General features: G+C 44.1%; 1 protein-coding gene across 11 annotated transcripts in view; it reads right to left on the reverse strand.

The window, feature by feature from the left end:
* The window catches only part of PKP4 (plakophilin 4), a 62,151-nt gene that overhangs the window by 1,082 nt on the left and 34,257 nt on the right, over positions 1 to 26,812 (reverse strand). For 3 of the 11 annotated variants that reach the window (XM_074547731.1, XM_074547724.1, XM_074547726.1), the window contains 18 exons: positions 23,090 to 23,124; positions 18,726 to 18,857; positions 18,357 to 18,550; positions 17,029 to 17,581; positions 15,186 to 15,377; positions 13,568 to 13,778; positions 11,110 to 11,242; positions 9,860 to 10,073; positions 8,731 to 8,914; positions 8,313 to 8,430; positions 7,657 to 7,848; positions 7,342 to 7,515; positions 6,384 to 6,534; positions 4,197 to 4,392; positions 3,356 to 3,440; positions 3,131 to 3,248; positions 1,030 to 1,161; positions 270 to 343 (listed from right to left, as the gene is read on the reverse strand). In XM_074547731.1, coding sequence (XP_074403832.1) covers positions 270 to 343; positions 1,030 to 1,161; positions 3,131 to 3,248; positions 3,356 to 3,440; positions 4,197 to 4,392; positions 6,384 to 6,534; positions 7,342 to 7,515; positions 7,657 to 7,848; positions 8,313 to 8,430; positions 8,731 to 8,914; positions 9,860 to 10,073; positions 11,110 to 11,242; positions 13,568 to 13,778; positions 15,186 to 15,377; positions 17,029 to 17,581; positions 18,357 to 18,550; positions 18,726 to 18,857; positions 23,090 to 23,124 — 3,088 coding nt within the window. Of the gene's footprint in view, positions 1 to 269; positions 344 to 1,029; positions 1,162 to 3,130; positions 3,249 to 3,355; positions 3,441 to 4,196; positions 4,393 to 6,383; positions 6,535 to 7,341; positions 7,516 to 7,656; positions 7,849 to 8,312; positions 8,431 to 8,730; positions 8,915 to 9,859; positions 10,074 to 11,109; positions 11,243 to 13,563; positions 13,779 to 15,185; positions 15,378 to 17,028; positions 17,582 to 18,356; positions 18,551 to 18,725; positions 18,858 to 23,089; positions 23,125 to 26,812 lie in introns of all 11 variants that reach the window. The other 8 variants (XM_074547728.1, XM_074547733.1, XM_074547727.1 and 5 more) reach the window with 5 other exon arrangements.

The raw sequence follows: 26,812 nt of genomic DNA on the forward strand, positions 1-26,812 counted from the left end.
AGAGCTCAAGTACAGTAAGTACAGAACCTGGCCATACCCACCAAAACCAGCCCAAAGCCAATCTGAGTCAGAAAAAAGGTCTCAGATCCCACTGCAAGAAGGTGCTAAAACACATGACTCATATGGAACCAGCCAGGCTCCAGCAGCCCTGAGGCCCTGCCAGCTCAGTGAGCCAGGACAGTGGCACGGGGATGGGGCCCGAGCCCCAGGCTCAGCCCCTCCTGCTGGGCCTGGGCAGCAGCGCTACCTGAACACAGCCCTGGGCTCACCTGCAGCCGCCGGTTCTGCTCTCTCGCTGGTGAGGAATAGGAACTGATGTAAATTGGTGAAGCTTTGCTAGAACCTGGGGGAAAAAGGTTTAATGCATCATTTCGGTCTTTATTCATTCAGCCAGAAGTCTATTGGTTTTTATCTTGCCTTTTATGTAGCACCCATACTATTAAATCTGCAGATGATACAATGAATTAGTACCTGCTAATGATACAATGGAATATGAGAATGAAGGCAAATGTCCCTCAGCAGCATTTACAGCAAAGCCAGGAGGCTTATGGTGCTGTTTCTCATTTTACAGACTGAAAATCTTTAAAGCAAGGAGTTGCCTTCTCTTTAGTCACTGTCATCTATTGTTTCGCTACTTGTGTGACATAGTAGGAAGGAAAAGAGATCAGAGAAAAATGAAATCTTGATATAATTTAGTAATATACAACTGCACATTAAAATTTATAACATCATCATTATAATATAATGTACATAATAATACAATTTTCTGTTCTAGTATTTTAAATAAAAATAAAAATTCCAACTGCCTCTCACCTCCCAGCATAGAAAGGGATCTGTTTTACAGTTTTACAGAGGACAGCAGAGCTGGTGACACCCTGCCCTGTGCCACAGCCAGGGAATACAAAGAATGGAAAGGGAAAGCAGCAGCTGGTAGCAAGCAGCCTGCTAATGCAGTAGTCTGTGTACGACTGTGAACTCTTCCCACGAGGGATAGCTCCCCGTCCAGAAGATGCTCAGCTGGTGTCTTACCAGTGTAGATGTCTTTATGTGCAATGACATCGCCCTGGCTGCTGTAATACTGCATAGAAGGGTGCGTCCTGTCGTACTCGGAGCGAGGCTCTCGGATTCCCAACAAAGCCGGGGACGAGGACGTGCTGCCAACTGACAGAAAAGAGAGGTTCTCAACATTGACAACAAAAGCCTTTTGCACAGCCAGCCTTCCTCACCGCTCCCTGCTCCAAGTGCTCACTACCAGGGGATGGGTAAGGACAGAACAGCCGGAGCCATTCCTGGGTGAACACCCTAGAGCTGCCAGCAAGGTACCAGAGACTGCAAGGGGCAGTCACTGCTCTGTGGTGCTCACAGGCAGACACAGGACTTTTGTGACACTCACAGCCCAGATATGGGACCTTACCATGCTAGGACATCACCCATGTGGAGGCAGAAGATGACACTCTGCTAATGGTGATGGTTTATCTAAGTTCTGCTTAAACACAATGCTTAAGGCTACCCTGTCACTTGTCCAACCTACCTGGCCTCAGTGACCCCTGTGTACACAGGTGAGTCCTGGGCATGGTGTGCTCTGGGAGGCCAATGGCCATGGGGGAATCCCAGCAAGGGACCACCGTGTTCCTCAATAAGCAGCTTAATCTCAACTGCTGTTGTAAGAAGTTTGTTCTGCTAAATCCTCCCCGGTCTACATATCTCTTGGGCTTTGTTGGCTCAGAAAGACTCCAGCAACGGGAGTAAACTAGTTAAAAACAATTTCTATAAATTTTGAATCAAAATATCAGTTCAATGATATCTTCCTCCACTGATGTGTCCGTTACATCATAGCTCAGAATTCTGTGTTTTTATGGATAATTTAATTACTGGTATTTTCCTGGCAGATTCATGGCTAAATATGCATGTTGTTAAAAATCTGACATGGGTCAACATAATAATGTGCGTTTTAATGATGAAGTGACTGAAACAAGAACAACTGTTTCAGGCCAAGCATATCTGTTCCAACAGGCATCTGCTGTGCTCAGCAGGATGCTGCACAGCCCCTCTGGGGATGTGGGCCTTTCACCAACTTCCACTGACTCCCTTGGGCTTGGCTGTGCTCTGGAGCACAAAAGCAGACACTTCCTATTAGGAATTCTTACTAAACCCTCTTTGAAATACAACAGCCTCTGAATATTAAATTAGAGCTGCTCATCTACTTCCTACTTGTCATTCAAAGAACTGGAGTAACACCGTTGTTCTGCTGGTGTATCCTGGGAGAGAAATTTGACAGTTGGTGTCAGAATATCCTTTTACACTTGGGTAGAATCCAGTCATTCCCTGAGCATAAGCTGTACTGTCTTTCTCGGTGGGTGAGAGGATCTCTGGCACAAACGCCACAAGAGGTTTACTTCTTGTAGGAAAACAAATCCCTGGTGAAGTCCTTGTTTTTCAAGTCAACCATGTCATAAAGGAATGTGTGAGGGCTGTTGTTTTTATGTAAATAAGCAATTAAACAAGAGTGTTGTAGGAACTGGTCAGTAATGTTAGCAGTAACAGTAGGTAGGCATTTCTCAGTATTAACAGAGATCTGCTCTAGATAGTTTCTAGAAAAGTAAATTGGGTAAAATAAAATGCCATTTGATGACAAAATAGAAGGCTTCAGGTGGTTTTGTATCAGCTGTCTTGAAGATCTAAATCCTAGCACTGAACACATTGAAGGAACAAAGGTGACAAATAAACAAGGAAGAGTCAGAAAACTAAGGGTTTTGGGTTTGGTTGCTCATTCTTATGGAACATGACATAGTTGGGAATGAAAACGAGCTCCGCACTGTGGGTGTGTTGCTGTTTATGCTGCCAGGTCCCCATGTTCCATGAGGCCGCTCCACAATCCCCACACAGCACAGGAGAAGTGGCTTTGAACAGGGCAACGGTTGGTCGGTTGGCAACAACGTCCAGCTCTATTCATCGAGGATTCACTTTGCAGGAACAATTCAGGGAGCACTCAGAGCACGTGAAGTACTTTGCTTAAACACCAAGGAGCAACAGCCTGACCTCAGTGTTTTAAATGGGATTAGTACCAAACTGAGAGGTGTTTGAGTTAAAAACATGGGACAGCAGGTCCCCTTCACCCTCCCTGACTGACCTGACTGCATGACAGGTGACATCTGCTGATTGGCTGTGGATAGAGAAGGATGGGATTTGAACCTCTCTCGTTCCAGTGTTGATACAGGTGTAATAAAGTGACTTTGATTCCATCCATCCTATGGAGTGGCAAAAAGAAAAATACATCAGAATAAGGTGCAAGTTATAAATAAATGAGGAGTTTTTGTGGCACCATTTTCCAGTGTAAGCTAATTTTACAATTTACCTTTTTGTAAATGCTCCGGAGGTCTCGGTACTGCCACAGCGTGTTCAGTACCTGGGCCGCCGCCTTGACAACCTTCAGTGAGGACCTGAGGAGGTGAAGAACATGGCAGTGTGAGAAAGCCACTGAATTCCACTTCAAACAAACAGTGTCCCTGAGCTTTGTAACACCCTGAACCTGCTGCTGTGGGGCAAACCAGACCTTGCATCACCAGCATGAGCACAGCCAAGCCAGCAGCTCCTGCTGCCCCCTCCACCAGCCACAGGGGCCTCCTGCTGCTGACCCACCACACGCTCACAGGTTCCCTTTCCACTAGACAACCACGGTGCCAGCAGAGAACTCGTCTCATGGCCTCCCTGGAGCCCTGATACAGCGGGCAGGACCAGCTCCCCTCAGCCAGCGCTTGCTTGGCAATGCTGTTCCAGGGCATTCCCCTGGCCACATTCTCCTGCCGCTGACCAAAGGGCTGCACTAGGTCCAATTCATAGTTGCTGGGATACATCCTGACTAAGGTGCCCACAGAGTCTGACTTGGAAAAGCTCCAAATATTTTATTAATCTTGTAGGTGTTGAAGAGGTGACTGGCTAACTCATTGAACCTGAACAGGTCCCATGACCATGGTAACTGTGAGCAGCTGTACAAGCCTCCAGAAGCCTGGGACAGAGAACACTGCCCAAGGCAGTGGTACCGGTGCCTCGTCCCTCCCAGTGAGACTCCAGCTGACAGCTCCTCAGACCCAGGCTGCAAAGGAAGATTTTTTTCACTCAAAAAAAGCATTTCCCTCACTGTTGAGCATTGTAAATGGACACAAACAGGTCAGGCATGGTCTTTGCTGCCTACTTGCCTGTCACCTCTTCCCTTTGTTATGTTGACCAGCTTCTCTATGCCACCGGTGTCGGCGAGGGCCTTGGCATTCTCCATGTTCTTGCTGGTGACCTCGTGCAGGGCGCAGCAGATGGCGGCCACCGTCTCGTCCGACAGGATGCTGGGCCCGTTGCCTCCTGGCAGCCGATTGACCAGGTCTCGCATCGCGTATTTGCCTGGAAACACACCCACAGAACCACGTCAAAACCACAGCTCAGTCCTTCAGGCTGGAAATTGCAGGATTCAGCATCAAACTGCAGCTGAAGGCAGTGAGAAGCAGCACAGCACCAAAATCCGCCAAGAATTCACATTTTACACAGAGCCCAGGGAGACCTCATGACAATTTCTGAATTTTTTTTTCCCTTTTAGCTTAGAAGTGTGGGAAGCTGAATTTTGCACTAATAGAGGAACAATTTTAAACAAGAATTATTTGAAGAAAGAAGAATTGTTCAAGGAAAAATGTTAGGCTACTTATTATGACTGACAGAGTAATGCATATTGCTGGGCTTCATCTATGGGAGGATTAAAGGAATCCTTACTGGAAATTCTTTCTTCTGGATGTTCTGTTCACCTTGTTTGCTACCTGTCAGCGCTCAGCTCTGTCAGGCTCCAGTTGCTGACTGACGCCACAGATAAGCTGCACACAAGGGACAGTAACTAAGGTAAGGTCAAGGTTTCTTCCTGTTTGGGCTGTACTCTTAATTGAATGATTGATTGATTTTATAGTAGACATGTATTTGCACATAACAGTGAATAATGAAGGAGCTTTGCACAAAGTCATTCGCTATCTATTTGCATAATGTGCTTGAAAGGAAAAAAAGAAACCAAAAGGAATTCTGCAGGAAAAAAGGAAACACTGGGAAATCATCCCCACAACGGCATCTGCAGCAATACCCTGCCATTGCCAACCCTTTAGCAAGCTCAGCCGCACGCTGCATGTTCCAACGTATATTGTAATTTGCTAGAATCCTCATCTCTCATTTCCTTCAGTGTGACCCCGTGAGCCCATTGTTCCTTTCCTATACCAGCAGAGAAGCTCCTAAAGATGATTTCTAGCATGGGGTAGTGCAGATCTTGCTTCAATCTGGCAATGTTTTATCCAATGGTCTGTTTCAGAGTGTGTCTGAGGCCAGAAATTCTTTCAGAGGTACAGCTTTGACAGGGAGAGGGAGCAGGTGGAGGACAATTCCTGAGCTGAAAAGTTTTGCCAGGAATGGAAGAAACATCCTGACAAAAGAATACCACCTGAATCTGACCTGCACAGGGCTGGTGCTATGGAATAGAATTCTCTCTTTGCACATTTCTCATTTGCACTGCTGGAAAATACACTCTGAATATCCCAGATGAGAAGCTTCAGAAACAGATAACAAAGTTCTGCCCACCTGTATTTCTCTTTGTGAGAATAACGATCCTCCTATCTCTATGAACAGTTGTTACAGCCTTGACCCCACATTCTATACACAGAAAATGCTTTTGTCACAGAAATGAGATTTCCTTATATCACACCATTTGTTAACAGGGTTCACTGAACCCACAGCAGCCTGATGCTGAAGCATGCTCAACACTAACAGATTGAGAAAACTCAGGAAAGCTGATTGACATTTTGTTGGGGTTTTTTAGTGCTAGATAAAAAAGGCACAGATGAATGCTTAAAGGGTTAAATATTAGAACTGACAAGACCGTAAGTTTTTTCTAGCAAGCACCTCTGTTGATGATTTAGTTCAGCAAAGACACAGATGATGCTCTATATCTGTTTTCCTGGAGAAGATTTCTTCCCCCTCCTCCTGTTAAAGATTGTTAACAAAGCATGGCTGTTGTGGAGCAGAGCTGTTCCATCCCCCAGGAACACATGGGAGACCTGCACCCCCCAAGCAGGTGAGCACTGAGCTCCAAGGAAGCAGAGCTGTGTTCCCGTCCTATCTGGCATTGAGGGTTTTCTGTCTGGTTTGGCTGACTCCCATCCAGGAAAGATGGCCAGCAGCAAACTAATGTGGCAATATCGCTCTGGAAAGCTGCTGCTGTCAGGAGGACTCACTTATGTGACACAACTGATGTGACACAGAAACATCAAGCGTGCTGTTCCCTTTAGTGGAATCTCTCCTTGGCTTTCCCAGCCAGGGTCTGGCATCCCGGGGCTGGTGCTCTCTCGAGGACGGTCTGTACGCACCAATAAGCTCCTTGTTCCGCACGTCTAAGGCCATGTTCCTTAAGGCAGTGGCCACAGATGACACCACTCTGTCGTTGTCCATCCTCAGCAGCTCCACGAGGATGGGCAGCCCCTTCTCCTTCCTCACGGCAGCGCGGATGTAGGCTGCGAACTGACACAGAAGCTCAGTCACCCACCAGCCTCCACAGCACTGCCACTGAAACGGCCTCGGGCAGGGCCGGGCCTCTCAAGCATGCTTGGTCCTTTGCAATAAAAGATGACATGTTTGATGTGTGCTTTTTCTGTGGTTATAAAGAGCTGGCTCTTTGCCATTTTTCACTCATTCCTCTTACAAAGAGAGAAAGTATCTAAAATAGATGATGATTATTGGAAAGGGAGCAGGGGGGTTGGGTTTTGCTTGTACTTTTTTTTTTAATACCAATGTCATAATGGTCAAACTGAAAAGGGCTTAGCTGGCTTGCTGCAAGCAAAGGAAGCAATTAATGCTTGCTTTGTTTTTTAATTTCTCCATAACAAATACATGACGCAATATAGTGTTCTCATGTGCTGCTTTTGTAGCACATTATATATGCAATGGCCAGAATGTATGGAAATAAATAATGGATTTTGGAAATAAGGTAAATTTACTTGTCCTATTCTTATTTCAACAGCACCTCCCCACCAGAATAGAAACCAGAAAATTGTTTTGATCTGATAAGATGAAGATGAAGCTGGAAGAAGCTTTTTCTGTTTATTTAAAATAAATGCCAGCTTCCATATGGCTCTTATTGCCCCTGCTCTTTGCCAAGGCTCTTCACTGTGGAAACACGACTGCAGCACATGAGCACTAATGCACAGACAAGAGAGGAAGGCTCAGATGCACACAAGAAAATGGTATGTCCCCCTCAAACACATTCCAGGGTCTTACAAGAAAAATCAACTGGACTACAAAGAGGAGGAGGAGCAGGAATTCCCTTACCTTCCAATTGCCTGCAGAAAGGTTCTGGAGTGATCCTGCAGAGCCCTCCAGAGTGGCTGGGTTGGAGCTCTCTGCCAGCAGTGTCAGGTATGGCTTCACCACTGATGGGTGCCAGAGCATCTCCACCCCTTTAGGAGACTTGGAAAATCCTGGGATAGGGCCAACTCCATCCCACTGAGAAAGGAATGCAGATTTGTAACCGGACAAAAACTCTGTATTTTCATTCTGTGTAGGGCTGGTTTTGCAAAGCTATGTCCTTACCCACCATGAGTCAAACCCCATCTGAGGTATTTGCAGTACATTGAAAATACAAACCTGATCCTCCTGGGAAGTTTTTTTTTTCTTCTTCTTTTTCTTCCCCCAGCAGCTTGGCTCGGAGTCTTTGCTGGGTGACTCTTTTCCCAACAAGTCATCCAGTTCATTGATTCCCAGCAGCCGTGCCTGAGGTACCTCCAGTTCCAAGCGGTAGGAAAGGTTCCTCAAGGTGCACACACAATTCTCCACTGTCTGAACCAAACCAGAGAGACACCGTGTCACCAGTTCTTCCTCACACAGACACCAACCAAACCAGGTCAGTAGAGGAAAAAAGGCACTAGGAGCACAAGTGCTAAACTCTAATGCTGGGCCTTGGGCTGTGTTGTAGCTGCTTCTCTGGGAAAATGCAATCTCTCTCAAATCTGACAGTATTTATAAGAGTGGTCTCTGCTATAGTGGCTTATTCTTTAGTATTCTGAAAATGAAAAACTTGAGAGCTTATTACTGTTTTATTAAGAAACAGATCCTGCAATGCTACTGAAAACAAGAGGTGACCCTCTGTTACACAGCTGAGTTTGGCTGTGCCTCAGTAACCTGGGGCTGGGAGTGATGCCAGTTGAGCTGAGGACATCACCGTGCTCAGCTGAGCTGTACAAAGCCCCAAGATCACACACACAGTTTAGCACAAAGTATCTGTACGTGAGACATGCACACACCTTGCTATCATAATCTGAGGTGTTCACACAGGTGTGGATCACGTGGAGCAGCGAATCGACCAGTCCTTCGCAGGACCTCATCTGCTTTCGTGCCTCTTCCCCAGCGGAGCTCAGGTTTCTGACAGTTGGAATGACCAAGGAACACAGGGTATGCAAGGATATACAGATAATCACTTATTAGGCAGTCTGCAGAAGGTTTTTATGCAGCTGATTAGTAATTGGTTAGCAACTCTTAGTGACTAACTTGGTAATTTTCATATTTTTCTATTAGAAAAAAAGGACAATTGGAAAAGTTGTTTACATGACAGAACTCTGTAATTTATAGACTAAAACAATTACTTTGTCTTTACAATACAAGAAAGACCTGCTGGATAACATGGTTACTCTTTAAAAGGGAGTATTCTAGAAGAGCAAATACCTCAGGCATCCTGTTGTATTGCGCAGAACGAGGGAAGTCTGAAATTTAATTTTATGATCATCATCAAAGGAGGAGCTGTTCCATCCCGAGTGGGGCACTATCACAGTGTTTGTCAGCGTGGACAGGGCATCTCTAATGATTGTCATCTTCACGGCATCACACGAAGACAAGTTCCAGAGAACCCCTGAGAAGACATTTCCAGAGCAGAAAAGTCAGCAGAGACTTGGCAAACAAACATGAAGCAACACTGACAACTTAAAAGACTTAAATTACTTTATTACTTAAATTAGTAACTTAAATTACTTTAAATATGTGATGTGATTCTAGAGCAGGCAGAACGTGGACAGCCAGCATCCAAAAAGGAGAAAAGCAAGGTGAACAAAGTGAACAGTGGAGGAAGGCATGGCTTTGGTTTGGTTTTTTGCCAATGATAAGGATGGTCTGCCCTGACATTCCTGTTACCTGGCACCATATACCAGGGATGTCAGGTACTGAGGAGCAGAACTGAACATACAAGAAGGGATATAAAAATCCTACGGAAACTTTCTTCTGGAAACAACAGCAACAAGTCTGGAGCATGTCCCATCCATCCATCAGATGCATGTAACTGCTATCTTTTATCCTCAGGCAGAAATCCCTAGTCCCCTGCCCAGTAAAGTTTCTATACATGACATTCAGACACAGAAGTATGAAACCTGATGTAAATTATCAGCAGAACTGTATATACAAATAACATACTGAACAGCACTGAATCTTCTTTTTCATCATGAAATACAGCTTAAATAATTTTTCTGAAGAAGTCATCCTCGATTATAATTCAGATTAAATACCATACACATTTACATAGTTTGGATCCATCTTACGAATTCTGCAAGATCTTATTTAAAACTGTTGTCAAGAAAAGATAAAAAAAGACGGTAATAAAATGAATGTTCAGAATCAATAAAGAAATACCTGCTGTGTGTGCAGGAGACTCATATGAGGGAAAATCCACCCTAAGTGGAGCTTTAGTGCAACTACCTCAGCATTCACTTCTCCCAATGACTACACTCTGTGCTGTTTTAACTGACCAAGATAAGTATCCAGAAAAATACATTACAGCTCTCTGCTAATTTCCATGCAAGCTCACCTGTCACCAGCTCTTTGACCTCGGCGTCGACTGACTTCCTCAGCAGCCGCAGAAGGGCAGGTATCCCTCCCACATTCTTCATGGCTATTTTGTTCTCATCAGTGGACTTTCCATAAACGAGGTTCCTCAGCGCACCACAGGCATTCTTCTGAACCTCCAGGACTCTGTGATCCAGGAGATCCACCAGGTGCTTGATACCTCCTAGCCTACAGACCTGGAAAGTGGAATGTAGGGACCATCAGCAGCCACTCATCTCACTCACCTCACTCTACAGATGTAAAAGGCTTTTGTTTTTATGAGAACAGTACTTCCCATTCTATTTCCAGAAGAAAAAGCTGCTGAACCTTATTGACTTGATTGCTACGTGGGATGGAATCTCTCCCTCCACCCCACTGCAATGGCTGAGGGTCGTTTTCAGACACTTGCTGGGTGCAGAGAATTGCTATTGCACCAGCTTTGTTTCCAGTTTTAAAAGTAATTTCCCATACCCAAAATATGTTTTTAGGGAATACTGGAAATAAGAGCTGATTATCACTGTGATCATCACCAGATCATCAAAACTATCAGCTTTTAATCTCCCAGCAACAGTGAATTATGTGGGCTATCTTCTTATAAAAGTTGAACCAACATTTTATTAACATAAATAAAATTTATACTGAAAATAACATCTAGCACACACACACAGCATGCAAATGAAAAAGCAAATTCCCTCAAATCAACAGGTCACAGCTGTTTTGCAAAAACAGCAGGTCTTTGAATGCAAAGTTTCAAGAGATTTCAATAATAATCTGAATGTTTGCTCAGATGTATTCTGCCCCCACATCACAGTGGCATAAACAGTTTCCTCCATGTGCTCCTTTCCTTTGCTTGACAGCTCACTCATTCCCTATGATACCTTAAAACACCTTGATAGAAACCCCTGAAAGCACTCCAGAGCTCCTGGTTGTTCTTGTCTCCAGTCACCAACAGGTTACACATAGCCAGGCTCTGGCGAACCCACTTTAGAGTTCTGCTGGATGACAACTTTAAGGCAAAAGATTTCCATAGAATTTCCATGCAGCTCTTATGACAGGAAGAATCTGAGTGTGCATAATTACAACCCCCAGGCATTCAATATTAGCATCCACCTGGTACACACAGGAACACAGGAGGGTCACAAATACTGCATCACGATGAAACAAAAGGGAAGAGGCAAGAGGCCTGGTTTTCCTGTACCGGTGCCCTGCGAGAGCAGCACGAGCAGCACCCACCTCTGTTTTCACCTTGTTATCCCCAAAGCAGAGGTGCTGCAGATAGGCAGCGGCGTTGGCCTGCACCGAGGGGAACTGGTGCTGCAGCATGTGGATGACCTCGGGCAGCTCCGGATCTCGCCACGCAAACTCCCTTCAGTGGGGCGCACACGGAGAGAAGGCATTACTCACAAAGGATGGGGATTTGCTAAGTACAACTACTGGAGCATCTTAATGGCTTTCCAACAATTCAGTTTTGTTCTGGAGTAAGAGGGCCAGAAGGAAACCCAGGTATAATGGGAAAGCAGAGGGTCACATCACCTTCCAGTCTTCCAACTGGAAAAGGACACTATATCCAGTGTGCTTCTGTTGGCTTATGGACCACACAAATACAAATAATCACTAAGGTAACACCAACTCAGACATTTCAATCTACAAAAAAATCTCACAAAAGTTAAATATATAATGCAAAAGATACCCCCTCAACAGTGCTGCTTAGGGGCATCATTTCTGCACAACATTTTTCTCTCAGTGCTTCATGTTCTCCCTAGGCAGAAGCCAATTATACCTCTACAAAACCTGCACATCCTGAAGTGTTATTGTCAGAATCAGATGCAGGATATTTGCTTGATTTGAGTTATTCAGGGATTGTAAATTTAAAATCATTAAATAATATCTCCTTCATTAAATCACAATGATTTTGTCCAGACCAATCCTGGAAAAGTCATGAAACATGCCCACTCTGCAGATTTAGAAACATAGTAATTAATATTTGCTGGGCCATTTGCCTTTTGTAAAAGAGAACTGGAGGGGGATAAAGTAGTATCTTAAGTTTTCTCAGAGTCAAAAATCCAAGTAAACAAAAATCTAAAACAAACCCAAAACCAAACTCCAAAAACAATCAATCAAACAAGCAAACCAACCAACCAACCAACCACCCCACCAAAAAACCAAAAACCAAACCCAAAATAAACAAAAAAAAGAGCAAAGTTTGTTTCAAGAGCAGTAGCTGGGCAGCTGTTCCAAGACCAATGCTGGCCTGGCCATTCAGGTCTCCCCAGGACTCCCGGCCACACAAAGGGGAAGCTCAGGTCTGTGCCCACTTTGAACTGCTCAACAAATTCAGAGCTTTATTTTCCATACTAATGACAGGAAAACCCGAGGGGAAACTAGCTTTCTAATACAAGTAGTAGCTTTCCCTCTCACTCCAGAGTGGTGCCTCCTAACAGCCCCCTCTGAGGCTGTGACACGCTCCCCTGCCACAGCCCGGTATGCACATCAGAAACTGGAACCGATCACGTGGGAGGTAAAAGCTATTCCTCTGCAATAACTACTGCTCTGTAACAAGTTAAGAAGGTGCATCAGCAGCGACAACTGAGTCAGAGTTTCCTTAAAGTTCCTTGCTATGAATGGGAAGCATCCCTGCTATAAGTAACTCTTCTTGCCCCCATACCAGAGCATGCAGCCTCCAAGCTTTACCACCTAGAGGTAAGACTATCCTATTAAAATAATTTGGATGAATGCACCATTCAGTTAAATGAAACTAATTCTGTCTCTTGATATCTATTAACAAATTAAATTTATCAATTTCCACTAATAAATAGAATAACAAAATCCATTAAAGCAGCATTTTCATTGCTGAGATGACAGGACTGGCCCAGACTGGATAACTGCCTGGTGCTATGAGCCTGCTGTAGGTGGGAGCAGGGGAATGCAACAGAAAACTTCAGTCTCACCATCTCTGCTTGAGGTTTCCTTGGAGCCCAGCACGTCCCCAGGACAGCCCTGGAGGCACAGCTCAGCCCAGCTCCTCCAGGATGAGCTGGTTTCTCAGTGAAACAGCAATCTGAGGGACTGAAATTCCCACTAATTCCAAACCCACACCGAGTATGCACACAAGTCCTTCCAAGCTGTGCACAGCCTGGGCTTTGATACTCCCAGGTTAAATGCAAGGTTTTAGTGCACAGTGTCTAGAGTAAATTACAATGATGATACTACACTTGTCAGAGGCTCATGCTGTGCACAGACATCTGTAACGTCAAACCAGTAATTATTGCAGAAATAGGTGTGCTCACTTTCAAAATGGCACATTTATAAATAGTTTTAACACTTTGTTTTGAAATTTAAGCAAGCTGTTAATAAAAAATGAATTCAAATAAATTAGGTCTGTCCTTTTGAATTTTCAAGCCCGAATTCCCATTCATAGAAAGAGAAAACTCACTGCAGTGTTACAGGTTACTAAAAAATATTTTCAATAATCCAGTCAAATCTCATAAAAGTTGTGTCCCCTGTAATAACTTCCCCACAAAAACAACCATGAAAGAAAAACGTCACACTGAAATGTGCACCAGCTGTTTTTCCTCCCTGCACGAAGCAGCCCGCGCTCACCGTTCGGGCACCAAGGGCGGAGCCGTGAGCATTGAACGCGCCGGGGCTGCCTGGGCGCGGGGAAGGGAAGCCGAGCCCCGCGGGGACTTGCCTGGGGTCCTTGTGGATGCTGTCGATGGAGGGCGAGCGCGTGGTGCCGCCGTCGGGCGCGGGGGGCAGGCGGCCGTAGGCGGGCTCGGGCAGCCGGAACGGCACCGCCCGCAGCGGCTCGGCCAGCGCGGCCGCCGGCGGCAGCCCGAAGGTGTTTCTTTGGTACGTGAGGGTGCTGCGCTGGCTGGAGGATCGCTGCAGGTTACCCATGCCTAGGACAAAACAGCGTCAAACCAACCAGGTACAAACAGGTAACAAGTGCCTGCTGCAGAGAAGGGGCGACACCTGCTTAACACTGCAAGCAAAAAAACCTTCAGTCTTGAAATGTGTACTGTGCTCCAGGTTGCAAGTTGATGCCAGATTGCATGGAGCAATTCCTCGGTGTCCCATGCAAATGGAGGGAGAGGTTAGTTACAGAATGAAAGGTTTGGTGGGATCAGACTCGTGCCTCAGCTTCCCTCAACAAGTATTTAAAGTAGGAAATGCATCCCATGCCAACAAGCAGAAATCTGGGTGCAAAGTGTTTTCAAAGTTCATAATATCAATTCTCCAACTGTACCAAAAAGGAAAAACAAGTAAACAAAAATGCATATTGTTGATATGATAGTCTGCTTTTCCTAACTACGCTTTCCCTGACAAAAGGTAACGTGGATCATTGCAAAGATGAAGCTGAGTGGTTCGGGAACAAGAACATGCGTCTTCCAATCTCAACAGAGCTGACGTGGTGGCTCTTGTTCTCCCATGGAAAGTGGTATTAAGTAGACAGGTAAACAAAGAATTCCAGTTTCTAGCTATATTTCTTCATTGGCACATCCTGACAAACTCCATTTATTCTAGGTTGTGAAAGGCAGGAGAATTGCAAAAACTGGTTGCTCCTTCAGCACTATTCTCTTGGTATCGCAGTTATATTAGCAAACGTTAAAAAGGCATTTTCAAGTGTGGGAAAACATATGAATCGGACAGTTCTCTATAAATAATTCTAGAGAGTTACTTAACTAAATCACTCTAATATTTTAAGAGTTTTTGGAAACCACTAAACAGATTATTAATCAACCTTAAAGAACAAACTGCATTGCAACATGCATTACATTTCTCTCTACAGAAAATAAATCCTAATACTAATCTAATGCCTATACTTTTCATATTACACGAGTGGCACTTCTATGAGATACTAGAGGAATATTTCGGTTTCAATAGGCAATCCTCAGCTGTAGCATTTACCCTTATGCTTTTTTGAGAAGTTGGGTAAAACAGGATTTTTACTGTGAAAGATGCGGTAGGTAATTTTAGTGGCAAGCTCTTGTTTTACTGTATTGATGAATAAAAAAACCCATGAACCAACTCAATTCTTAAGAGAGAGGTGCATAGAGAATGCAAGAGAGGAAGCAATAAATTCTGTGTGTCACGAATACACTTATCTGGGATGTACCCGTGCATGTGCTATCAAACAGAAAACACTCTGACCCCAGGCTGACAGTGATGTATAGCCCCAAGCAATCCCCGCAAACATCACAAGAGCCTTTTAATTCCTGCAGGTTAAGTCCTCCAAGCCTAGCTTCTGTCTGCATTAACTGACACCCTGTGGCTCCTCGTCCTGCACGGCGCCCCCGCTCACCCACCGGAGCCGGCGCGGAACAGGGCGGCCTGGGAGCCGTGGTGCAGCTCGACGGCGCCGTGGTTGGGGCTGCGGTACACGGGGCTGTAGAACGTCCTGCCCTCGTAGATGGGCGTGATGTGCATGTCCGGGGACACCGCCGAGCGCAGCTCCTGCCCCAGCTGGCTGTGCTGGCTCGCGTATGAACTCCTCAGCCCTGCAACCAAGCACAGGGACATGCCCACGTGGCCCATCTTCAGCAAAGCAACAGAGCTGTCAGGACCGAATCTTTCTTCCTTTGGCCAAGAAAAGGTGTTGTTTAAACCTACCAGTTACAAAGACTTATTCATTAAATTTTTTCCATTATTAAGTGGCCCACACTGAAAGGCTTTCTGACAAAGCAGCATTTCCTTGACCAAAAGTTTTGTCCATACACAAACAACTTGAAATTTTCCACCTTAATTTTTTTGTATCATTTACAGTCTAAACAACAGAGAATAAAAGCTGAGTCAGCACACATGGTGCACAGACTCAGCAATAACAGGGTAAGTATGGACCTGACAGAAATCCTGTTGTGACAGAGGCACATACTAAAGGGGTTGTAATCGTGAAACTGAAACAGTCTGCAAACATGTGCTTGATAGTGGTAGCAGAAATGTAAGCTCATGGAGAAAAATCTTTATAAAGGTTTAAATAGCCCATGATGTGAGTATATATAAATAGCTATGCTGCAGCTGGATTAGTATTTTTCACCTTGCTATATATTTAATATTTCATAGAAAATATATACAGCTTTGTTGACTTCAGTATTACCACTGCAGGCACTAAAGCTTTGGCAGTTATCAAAGCTGCAGAATATGTGAAATGAGCTATGCAGGGATGATGAAATGATGGAGATTACAAAACAGCTTCAAAAGTACAATGGAGTAGTGATGTCTAACAAAATGTACCCTTTGTCTGTGCACTCTCCTCCCCTAAAATCCCAGACCTACTCTGCCACAGTGTCTGCAAGGAAAGCTTTGGGCCATCACTAAGAAAACACATCTACAGGTGTGAGAACAGAGCACTTGGGCAGGCAAAGAGGGCAGCAGGGCCTTTCCCATCAAACTCATTCCCAATCCCTTATCAAACTGGCATATTATTAAGTCTTGCAAACAGAAGTGAGGGAGAAGACACGTTTTATCTTTTACTGAGGGAATGAGAGCATTTTGGAGTTTCCTGCACTGTAATGGTTCAAAAGAAAAAACAGAAATTGACATCTGTTTCAAAGGGCACATGGTCTAATTGGAAAATCACCTTGTCTGTGCTCGTTCAGATGAAGGTCAGAACAAAATCAGTAACACACATGTTAACAAGAACTACCTCTCAGATTAATAGATTTTACCTTTTAGGGCTCTATTTTAAGCTAGTATTAAAATGGTTACCCTATATTTAACTCGAAGTATGAGATAGTCCAGAAATATCAGTGGAAAAAACCCCTAATATTCAGTGGTAATAAACCATATATTTTAGGAAAGAACTGGACATAAAATTAGTTCCAGGCTAGTATGCTTTACTTTATGTTTAGCTTGCACACACATTTTAAATGTACTTTATCTCTGAAAATGCTGACATACCGCTGTAAGACTCAGAATTTCATTTAGCAACTTAAATCATAAGATTTAATTCAATGCCTGGCTAGCAATTAATGACCATAAATCCAGTATTTATGAGGAACTTGCGATTGACACAATGTCTGACATCAGTATGTATCAGTAAGTGACCTGACACCAGCACCACAACTGTGCCCCAGCGCTACAACATTTCGCCCACAGCACCAGGACTGCATGCTGGGCTTTGTGCAGCTGGGGTCTGTGCCCGTTGCTCACCTGTGAGGCTATCTGGCCGCGGGGGAACCATCCTCTCATAGATGTCGTACTGCTGCCCATACGGGTCCATGTCATGAATCGTCCTCTGCAGCGTGCTCCCCAAGTGCTGTGGAACGGCCGTCATGCCAGAGCGCTTCGGGGAAGAGGATCCCAGCTGGGCCTGGGACGGAGAGCCCACTCTGGCCTGCACGTCGGCGAGGGCGAGGGGAGAGCCGAGCCTGCCCGCGGCGGGGTACGGGGCAGCGCCGCCGGGGTTGGGCTGCCGCGAGGTGAGCGAGCCGGCGCGGCGCACGGCCGAGGGCGAGGCCGGCCGGTGCGCGCCGAACGGGGAGCCCGCGCGCTGCACGGGCAGCGTGGTGGACGAGTAGGCGTGCGAGGGCAGGGGCCGCTGCTCGGCCACGCCGGGAGAGCCGTAGCCGCTGCCCAGAGACGTCCGCAGCGACCCCCGTGACGGGGACATGCTGGTGCCCACCATGTAGGAGGGAGACTGGGCTCTGGACGGCACCGAGCTGACCCGTCGCATCACACGGTTGGCAGCGGTAGTGCCTGAAGGCTGTTGGAAATCAAAAACATTTGAGTTTTATCACTTAGGTCACAGAGTGGATATCGTTCTCCTGTGAGATGGAGAAGTCAACAGGAAATGCACACAACCTAATGGCATATACAGGCAGCTGGAGTCTAGCTTTTACCCCAAACCTAATTCCTTCAAGTTTTCCTGTAACTTTTTTCTAACCAATGCTTCTTAGTATATAAAATGACAATTTAACATTAAAAACCCACCTGTTTCTCATTCTCATTTGGCTTGCTATGTTAATCTTCACCTATATTTTCCTCCCTCGCTACTCAACCACTCTGGAAACTCAGGAACAGTAATGCAAAGAGTTCTGGTATAATCCAGAAATATTCTAACAATTACTGTCTCACTATCATTCCACTTACTGAAAAAGGAGGGAAAAGCTAGAAACCATAGAATGTGCAGGAACACAAGTAGCATTTTCCTTTAAGAACTATGCTTACATACAGGCTAACTTCTAGGAAGGTTTTCCCCCATTTCACAATGAATTTTGAGTGAGCGATACTTTCTTGATATGATAATAGCAGTGTACTGTGGGGTCAGGAATGCTACTTCACTTCAGCTCCTGTGAATGACCCACATCACCCGTGCTGATCCCAGCAAAGGAGCCTCTGCTGCAAGCCCTTCCCGCTTTGTAACCAGTGAAAGCATTAAACAAAATCTAATTTGGTAACACTAACTCCAGCCCGTGCAAAGGGGGGCCCAGCCACACAGCTGCCGTACACCAGAGTGCCCGGGGCACCGCTCAGAGTACCTGCGCTGACGCCTGCCCCTCGGCGCGCGAGCTCCTCACCGCATCGTGGCTGTTGAGGGCTCCTCCAAGGGAGTGCTGCTGTCTGAGCTCTGCCTTGCTCAAGTTTTGGCTGTTATGGAAACTGCTTATTTCCTGGTAACCACTGTCAGAATAAGAATTCATTTGTGTCGAACTTCTTGAGTTACCTACAGACCCTGTAAATATGAAGCCAGCATAAGAATAAAATAATCTAACAAGTCCACCAAGTATTATATAACTTCATTATTTGTTGCATTCATAACTATATTGCATTTTTATACTTTCAATACTTTATCCCTTTTATACTTTCAATAGAAATATATTCTAATATTTAAAATGCACACAACAGACCCTCACTTTCATGGAGAGATGTCTGCTCTGGTGAGTAGAGAGTCCCTTGCTCTGCTTCTGTCCTAATATCATAGGCATTGGTGTGAACACCCTCTGACACCTGGGGCTTGCTTACACTGGTGGGCGGAGGATCTGAAAGAATAAATTGTTTAGATAAATCCAGTGTTCCATATGCAAGTTTCCTGCAAACTCAGTAATGATCATTTTCTCGTACATACTAATGGAGGACTTACACCAAACAGAATCAGTTTACTTGCAGACAGGTATCATCTCCCAAACACAATTAACAGAATGTTAATATAAATATCTGAGAATTTTGTTAGATGTAGCTCTACAACTCTAATTTTTCAAATATATGTTCCAGCCTATTTTAATGAAAAATTAATTTATTATCTAGTACACTCTGAAGAATAGAAACACTGTGCAACTGTGCTGCAGTGCCCAGTGGATAGCTGTCCTTGTTTAAGGGCCTGTAATCAACGCCTCCAGATGTAAAAGGCTGAGCTGAATTTCATCCCTGTTTATGTACTATAAACAGTAGTTGCTGCAAATTTCTATACATATTTTTTTACTTAGTAAACTAATATCTAAATATATGCCTCTTAAGCTAACTTCAGTTCTAAGAATGCCAGCTGAACTGTACAGACAAATGACAGTGTTGTAAGGAAAGGCAAAGGAGGCACAGCAATGCTCCTATGGTGAAAGGAAAAAGTTAAAGAGTCTGGAAAAAAAGGACAAAGATGAGGATACTGATTCAACATTATTTTAACAGAAACATTAGTCATTCAGTGACTCTGTTAAGCAGGCAGCAGAGATGCAGTACAGACCCACAGGATGGTTTGGGCTGGAAAAGGCCTGTGAGACCATGGAGCCCAGCTGTGCCCCAGCACAGGGCCACCATGGTTTGGAAAAGGCCTGTGGGACCATGGAGCCCAGCTGTGCCCCAGCACAGGGCCACCATGGTTTGGAAAAGGCCTGTGAGACCATGGAGCCCAGCTGTGCCCCCCACAGGGCCACCTCTGCCCCACGGTCCCAAAGTGACACATCCACACGGCTTTTAATCCCTCCAGGGACGGGACCCCACCCTGTCCTGGGCAGCTGTGCCAGGGCTGACATTTGTTAGCCCTTCCATGAAGAATTTCCCCTAATATCCAAGCTAAACAGAGTAGGCAATGGAGGTTATGTTTAAAGGTAACACCTGAAATGCAAATTCTGGCTGCAGAAATCCATGAAAGTGCCTGGAGCAAATCCAACGGGAATGTGCCAAGGAGCACCAGCCCAGCCCCAAGGATTGCTTGGTGGGGCTTGGTGGGCTCTGGGCAGCAATGCCTGATGCACAGAAATACTCTGGCTCTTACCAGAGGCTGCACACAAAATGCTGGTCTCTCACTACCTGCATAATGACCCATAAGGAACATCCATACTAAAAATGTTGCTCAGCAATTGCTATTATGAAGAATGGTTGAATGCTAGTCAGGTTTTTAAAAAAATCAATAAATCCTAGAAATCCCAGGCAGTCAGCAGTTATTTACCAGTAGTACATTCTTAGGTGAAAACTAGCTTGTAAAATTTGAGGCTAGTTATTTTACTAGAATAGGAGTATTATGACCAAATTTAATTAAGATTTAATAAGAAGTGTTACTACACTTACATTACTTTAATCATCAGTATGCCTAGAAATGATCCAGAGAACCAACACTGCCAGAACTGACTTCACAGCCTGTTACACCAGCTCAACACCAGATGGTAACAGCCACCAGTGGGTGTTCCATGTTCTTCGGAATAAAACATTTGGAGGACTTGCACATTTACATTAGGATTACATCCAACTTCAATACTTGAAGCTTTGTGTTTATCTAATACAAGGCCTATTATCTCAGTTACTGGATATTACATGATACTAAATCAACACCAAACTGACAATCAGTTTGGGGAGAGACACAGGAAGATAAGGCCCAATTGTGCTGTTCAGTGCAGATGTTCCCAGGACAGAGGTTTGAGCCCAATCTCGCTCCCATCACACACTGCCCACCAGGCCAAAGCCTTCACAGGGCTAAAACATAAAGACTGTTTAGGCTGTTTAACAAAGGCAAGAATGCACAATTAAATGAATTGTTGTCTTTCTATCTGACTCCACTACCATAAAACAGGAGGAATGTCCTGAATAAAATAGTACCCTTCTTATAAATGGCTGATCTAATATTCTATTTATAAGCATCTGCAAAACAACATCACTTTATATTTCTGTGAAAAATTCTGTATAATTCCACTGATGCAGAAAGCAATTACAGCTACAGTCACATCTTATCATCCACTGATGCTTTTGACATAAACCACTACCTACAGTCACAGAAAAGGTGATTTAAGGCAGTGGTTTAATACATCTTTATCTTCAGTATTTTCAGATTACAGTTCATAAAGCAACTAGTGACACTTGCACAAAACAAAGATTCATAGTGAACTGGGGAATAAAAACTTATAATCAAACCATAATCACAGCATAAATGTAAACAGGAAATGAAATGTAGATCAGGAACTTCTAAGCAAGAAATAGGGATTTTTTCCAACATGCCCACTTCTGAGCAATTACTTCAGGAATGTCTACTTTGAATATACAGACATGTGAAATACACATCTAGGTTTGCATTAACACATGGAGCATTGAAACAGAAGTAGAATTTTTGGCCATATCTCAAGTGACTGCTTAGCAGGGAGATGCACATTTCTAAAAAAAAAATACACAAATGTGAAGGAAGAATTAAAGAACAAAATAAAAACATGAGCTGGATGAAAGAAGGAAAGAAAGAGAAAGAGAGAAAGAGAGAAAGAGAGAAAGAGAGAAAGAGAGAAAGAGAGAAAGACTAATAGAAGGTCAAAGAGAAAAGTGAGTAAGTTATGGGAAAATCAGAAGAGGAAATGAAGCAGTGGAATGGAACTGGCTGAAGTAAGTAAGTAAAACAACACCTGAGAGCTCTCAGTAGGAATCTGTACCAGTTGAGAAATATCATTGGGACATTACAGAGCAAGGGGAAACAATGTGACTTAAAAAACTGCCAACAAACAAAACCCACAAATCCAACACTCACATTGAAAAAATATGTAAGACTTGTTTCTCAGTTACTTGAAAAAACAAATTTGATCTTTGTTAAAAACCACTGCTGAAAGAATACCTGAAAAGCACCACCATGACTAGCAGAAGTTAAATGGCAGTGCAAGTAGGCTGTTGATTAGCTTCAAAATAAAGGAAAAAAGCTAACATGTGCCTCACCTCAGCTGCAGCAACAGAAACCATGAAAATACAATTGCGCACAAGTTTAAGGGCTTAATCTCCAAATAAAACAAAACCCAGGAACGGCATATAAAGCAATGCCGATGACGGTAATTACGAATATGCCTGATTGAGCAGCAGCAGCAGGCAGGGTGCCTGTGCCCCAACCACACAGCACCTGCACGGGTGGGACAGGAAGGCTCTGCAGAACAGGGCTCATGCAACTCTCACCCCGCAATGCCAGCTGCCCTGGGGCTGCCCTGGGGCTGCCCTGGGCCATGCTGGGCAATGACAGGAGCACAGGGTGACCCAGCACAAGAAGCCACCTGCAGCACCCCTGTCTGTGCCTGCCCTGCAGTGGCTCCTGCACGTGCCCCCAGCCCCACAGAGCCCTTGGGGCTCAGAGAGCGACCCCGCACAGTCCAGCATCACCTGATGCACGCAACCTGTCACAGCCAGAAGGCATTATTCCAACAGGGAATGCCACCTTGAAGATACAGTCCTACCCTCTCCCCCACTATAACCAGGAGCAGAGGTAGAACTACAAGAAAATGCTTATTTTGGAAAGAAAGTTCACACTATCTCAAGATACAAAAGTAGAAAAAGCACTCTCAGAAAAATCTCCACTTATTAGAGATTTTGTCAGTTAAGTAAGAACATCTACAAAAAAAAAAAAAACAAAAACAAAAAAGCAAAACAGTTTTCAAGCTTAAAACATGCAGTATTTTTTCATGCTCCTTACCTGCCAAGGGGAAGACTCACAAGTAAATTTTAGTTAATTGCAAGGAAGACCCAATACATGACAAGCTTTGTGTTATTATGTTAGAGTCACAGCTCCCACAGAAATGCAAAGGCACATAAAGATACAAGAAAAGTACTTGCAACTACCTATAAGCTCAAGCACCCTTTACAGTAACATAGACAACACGTGTCCCATATGAGACAAAGAAAACAGTAATGTCATACTTTAGAAAAGACACTTGGAAAAGATATGTAGCATCGCTGCTTAATGTTCCATTTGTGTCAAAACAAGCTATGAATGCCAAGAAAATAAATCTACTTGGGCTTAAAGCAAATTGTACATAAAAGATAATACCTGAGGATCTCCAAGGAAATGACTTCTCAGTAGAGCTGCAGAAAGAAAAAAAAATATCACACAAATGAACCATGTGGTTAGTTTTTATTTTGTTTTTAATTAATCATAGAAAACTTTACAAACCCCCCCCAGCAGATAAAGCTTAAAAAATAGTTCATGTAAACACCATTCTTCAGTGCTTTATACCTGACAACCAAACCACTGGTTACTGAGTTCAATTTCCTATTGTGTGGGAATTATTCCCTGTAACTTCCTGTACACCCAGCAGCAGGCAGTGCAAGCTGGTGAGAGGACAGCCTGTGGCAGGAGCTGCTGTTTGAGGCGCTGTGCTGTCGGTGACAGCCCACAGCAGTGTCACAGCAGTGTGTGCCACCAGCAGCACGCACACCCAGCGCACACCTGGCACCGCCAGCGCCGCTCGGCTCACACCGCAGCGGGCACTGCGCTGGCACGGCCCAGCCAAGGAGCGCTGGGATCACCACTGCAGGGCAGCTGGCTTCTACATGTACAGCAGTTCAAACATTGTAGGTTTGTTTCTGTTCCTTTTTTCACTGTTTTTTCAGTTTGTTCTGTCCTTTGTACCATCAAACCAGCTGACACACACAGCTACAGCTCTGAGAGTGGGGAGGTGACAGATGCCACACTGTCCAGCTTAGCAAGATGCCTTCAGAGCCAACTACTGCACAGACCAAGCAGGTGTCTGATATCAGCGTAAAACCAAACCTTCTCCTGCATTTTTCCAGTTCTGATTTTTTAATCAAACTATCTTCACCCTTTTGTCCTTCCACCGACACATGTGCTTTCCTATGCTCACAGTAGTACTGATGCAGGCAAATGCAGAATTCATTCATGTGTTACTAACATTAGTCTAAATATTTTTATGGGAAAATGCACTTCCTCATTCTAAATATAAAATATCAAACTTTGAATAATACATAATTTTTGCAGTGATTATAAGCTACTGTTTTCCAAATAAAAAGCTTTTCAAAGGAAAAACAGGCAAGTCCATCAGATTTGATTGTGTCTAAATATCAGCATGAGACAGATTTTGGGTAAGATGTAGCAATTTCTAAAAGACCTTTAATTTTACTTCTTTCTACCACAGCTACCGATTACAAAAAACTAGCTCAGCCACATGAACAGCATGAGATACTTCTTTTGTAAAACGAAACAACCATTTAGGAGCCTTTTTGGAAACAAAATATTTGTACAAAACAGTGCTGAAGACACATGCTAGCACAAACACAACTAGAGTTACAACGAGACTTCAAGTAAAAGGAGAATTCCAATGCAGACTACAGGCATCTGAAAGTCAACCTCTGGCCCCGGAATTCTCATGCTACCTGAATACCAAGTTTTCCCCTCTTGCCCTTTTGCTCTGCTCTTGAGACTTTTTGGAAACTCAGTTCCTAACACTGGGGCACCATGGCTCTATGTTGCTGGCAATGGTAATGCACACTGAATACACACATATGCTTTACTGTCACACACACAGGATTACAACCCAGAGCACATCCCTGCCCAGCACACCTCACTACCTGAATTTCCTCTACAGACACAGAACGTAGGAATGAAAAAGGCTGCTCTGACCATGGGTCACAGGAGGAAAGCTGCTTCATTGACACTTCAACTGGTTAAGCATTTAACTTGACTCTTATTAAATGATTTTGGAACAAGTCTAGCACACATCACCTACTGATATCAGCACCTGAATTTGTCACCTAGCAGAAGCAATATTTAGAAAACAGCAAATCTGTCAGTTTTGAGCAGTAACTCCAGTGCACTTCATCCTGGTGTTTAAAAGCCTCTGTGGTGACACACTGCAGGGCCCTTGCTGAGCAGTTGCTGGAATTAGTCACAATGCTGCCTCTTCCTGACAGCAGCATGTAACAGATCCAAAGAGAGACCACATGTGGCAAAATGAACTGTGGAAAATGTTAATTTAGCCCACTACTATCCTTGAAAAAGAATTAGGTTAGTAGAGTAGAAATGCAGAAATTGTCCTCTATCAGAAATATCATAACAGCTTGGTATGACGTTCAGTTTACAATTAGAGAAGATACAGACAAATATGACAGTAACACAAATATTTGGTAAGTGGACATGGAGAATGCATACAAAATGTGCTGAAGTCCATTTATGCCTTTTTTTTTTTACCCTTTTGATGTTTTTCCTCACTTGTATTTTTAAGGATTTGGATTGTTTTGTTTGGGTTTTTTTGTTTGAGGTTTTGACTAATTTGACTTTTTGTTGTTTGTTTGTTTTTAGGTTTTGCCCCTTTCTTAATTTCACACCTTTTCCTTGCCATTTCACTGCTTTAGTTCAAAGCCATCTTAGACACCAAATTGAACTGGCTGCCAATCTGGAAAAAGTAAAAATCTAATAAATGGAAAAGGTTTTGCATGAAAACATTTAGAAACAAAACAGACTAAGGATCACCAGCACTGCTTTACATTTTCATGTGGCAGCTTGCAAACACTTTCCAGCTCTGAATTGCCAGGTGAGAACAGGGGCCAGCATCTCTCAGTGAAGTGGCTCTGCCAGTCTGCTAAGGCAGAAGGGGCTGCTGGAGGTCCCAGACAGGTCTGAGCCCACACCTGTGCACAGCACAACAGGCCTTCAGAAACAACACTGACGCTTACAGAAATTGCAGATTTCTCATTTTGTTAAGCAGTGTGCTATTTTAAAAAAAATTACGTAAACACAATTATGATCTCCAGTTCCTAGATTGGAGAGGTCAATTCCCAGTGCATCTCTCGCAGGTTTTGCATGACATGAAACAGTTTAAGCTTATTATCTCTGCAAGTACCTCGTAAGGTGAAAAGTATTTCTGATTTAAACAGCACCACGTGAGAGAAAAGCAGTGATTTCCATCGCCTACCTTCCTGCTTGGCTGTACTGCTGCTGTCATCAAAAAAAGGCAACAGATGAAAAAATTAAGTACTATTTATTAAATATTTATAAAACGGTGAAAAGCCGTAAAAAGCTAAAAATATAATTGTGTTAAAAATGTATGTGGTTGACACATATTTGTGCAGTATTTCAGCTCCCTGCGTGGCACGCCCCCACGGTTGGCATCCATCTGTGCTGCTGCTGGCACGCTGCCCACGGAGCTGCCAGCCACGCTCCCGTGCCCCTGCACGCTGCCTGGGCTGCTCTGCTGGGCCTCTGGCTTCCATTCCAGGCACCTACACCAACAACACACTTACAACTACATGCGCTATATGCACAACTTAGGGTATAGGGGATTTCGCTAATAAATGCCATGCACTAAACTCCATAAACTTGTATTACCCCTTACAAGCCACTGGAAACCACAAACCCCAGTATTTTGCTTTTCTTGTTGAGACAGGTAAGCAGATATTTTCACAAATATTTTAAGTAAGTGAGGTAATTTTCAAGTCTTCAACTTTTCTAACAGCTATCTTCTTGAATTCACCAATATAACTGATTCTTCTACCCACTCTGCCAGCCCCTGTCCCAGGAACCTAAGCAATCCTATGCTCCCCCCCCAAAACAAATTAACCAGCACTGCCACCAAAACCAGGTAGTCCTGGGATTGCTGGCTGTTTCCAGGTGACCCTGGAAACCACTAATTCTCCAGGTGTGAATTCAGAAAGCGTCTGGAATACACTGTAATCATTACAGAGGCCTCTTGAAACTGTCCCATAACTCTTTACAGCAAATCTGCATTTTTTTAATCCTTCAGATATTAACAGAGGC

This window comes from Zonotrichia albicollis, chromosome 10, assembly GCF_047830755.1.
Source record: "Zonotrichia albicollis isolate bZonAlb1 chromosome 10, bZonAlb1.hap1, whole genome shotgun sequence".
NCBI lineage: Eukaryota > Metazoa > Chordata > Aves > Passeriformes > Passerellidae > Zonotrichia > Zonotrichia albicollis.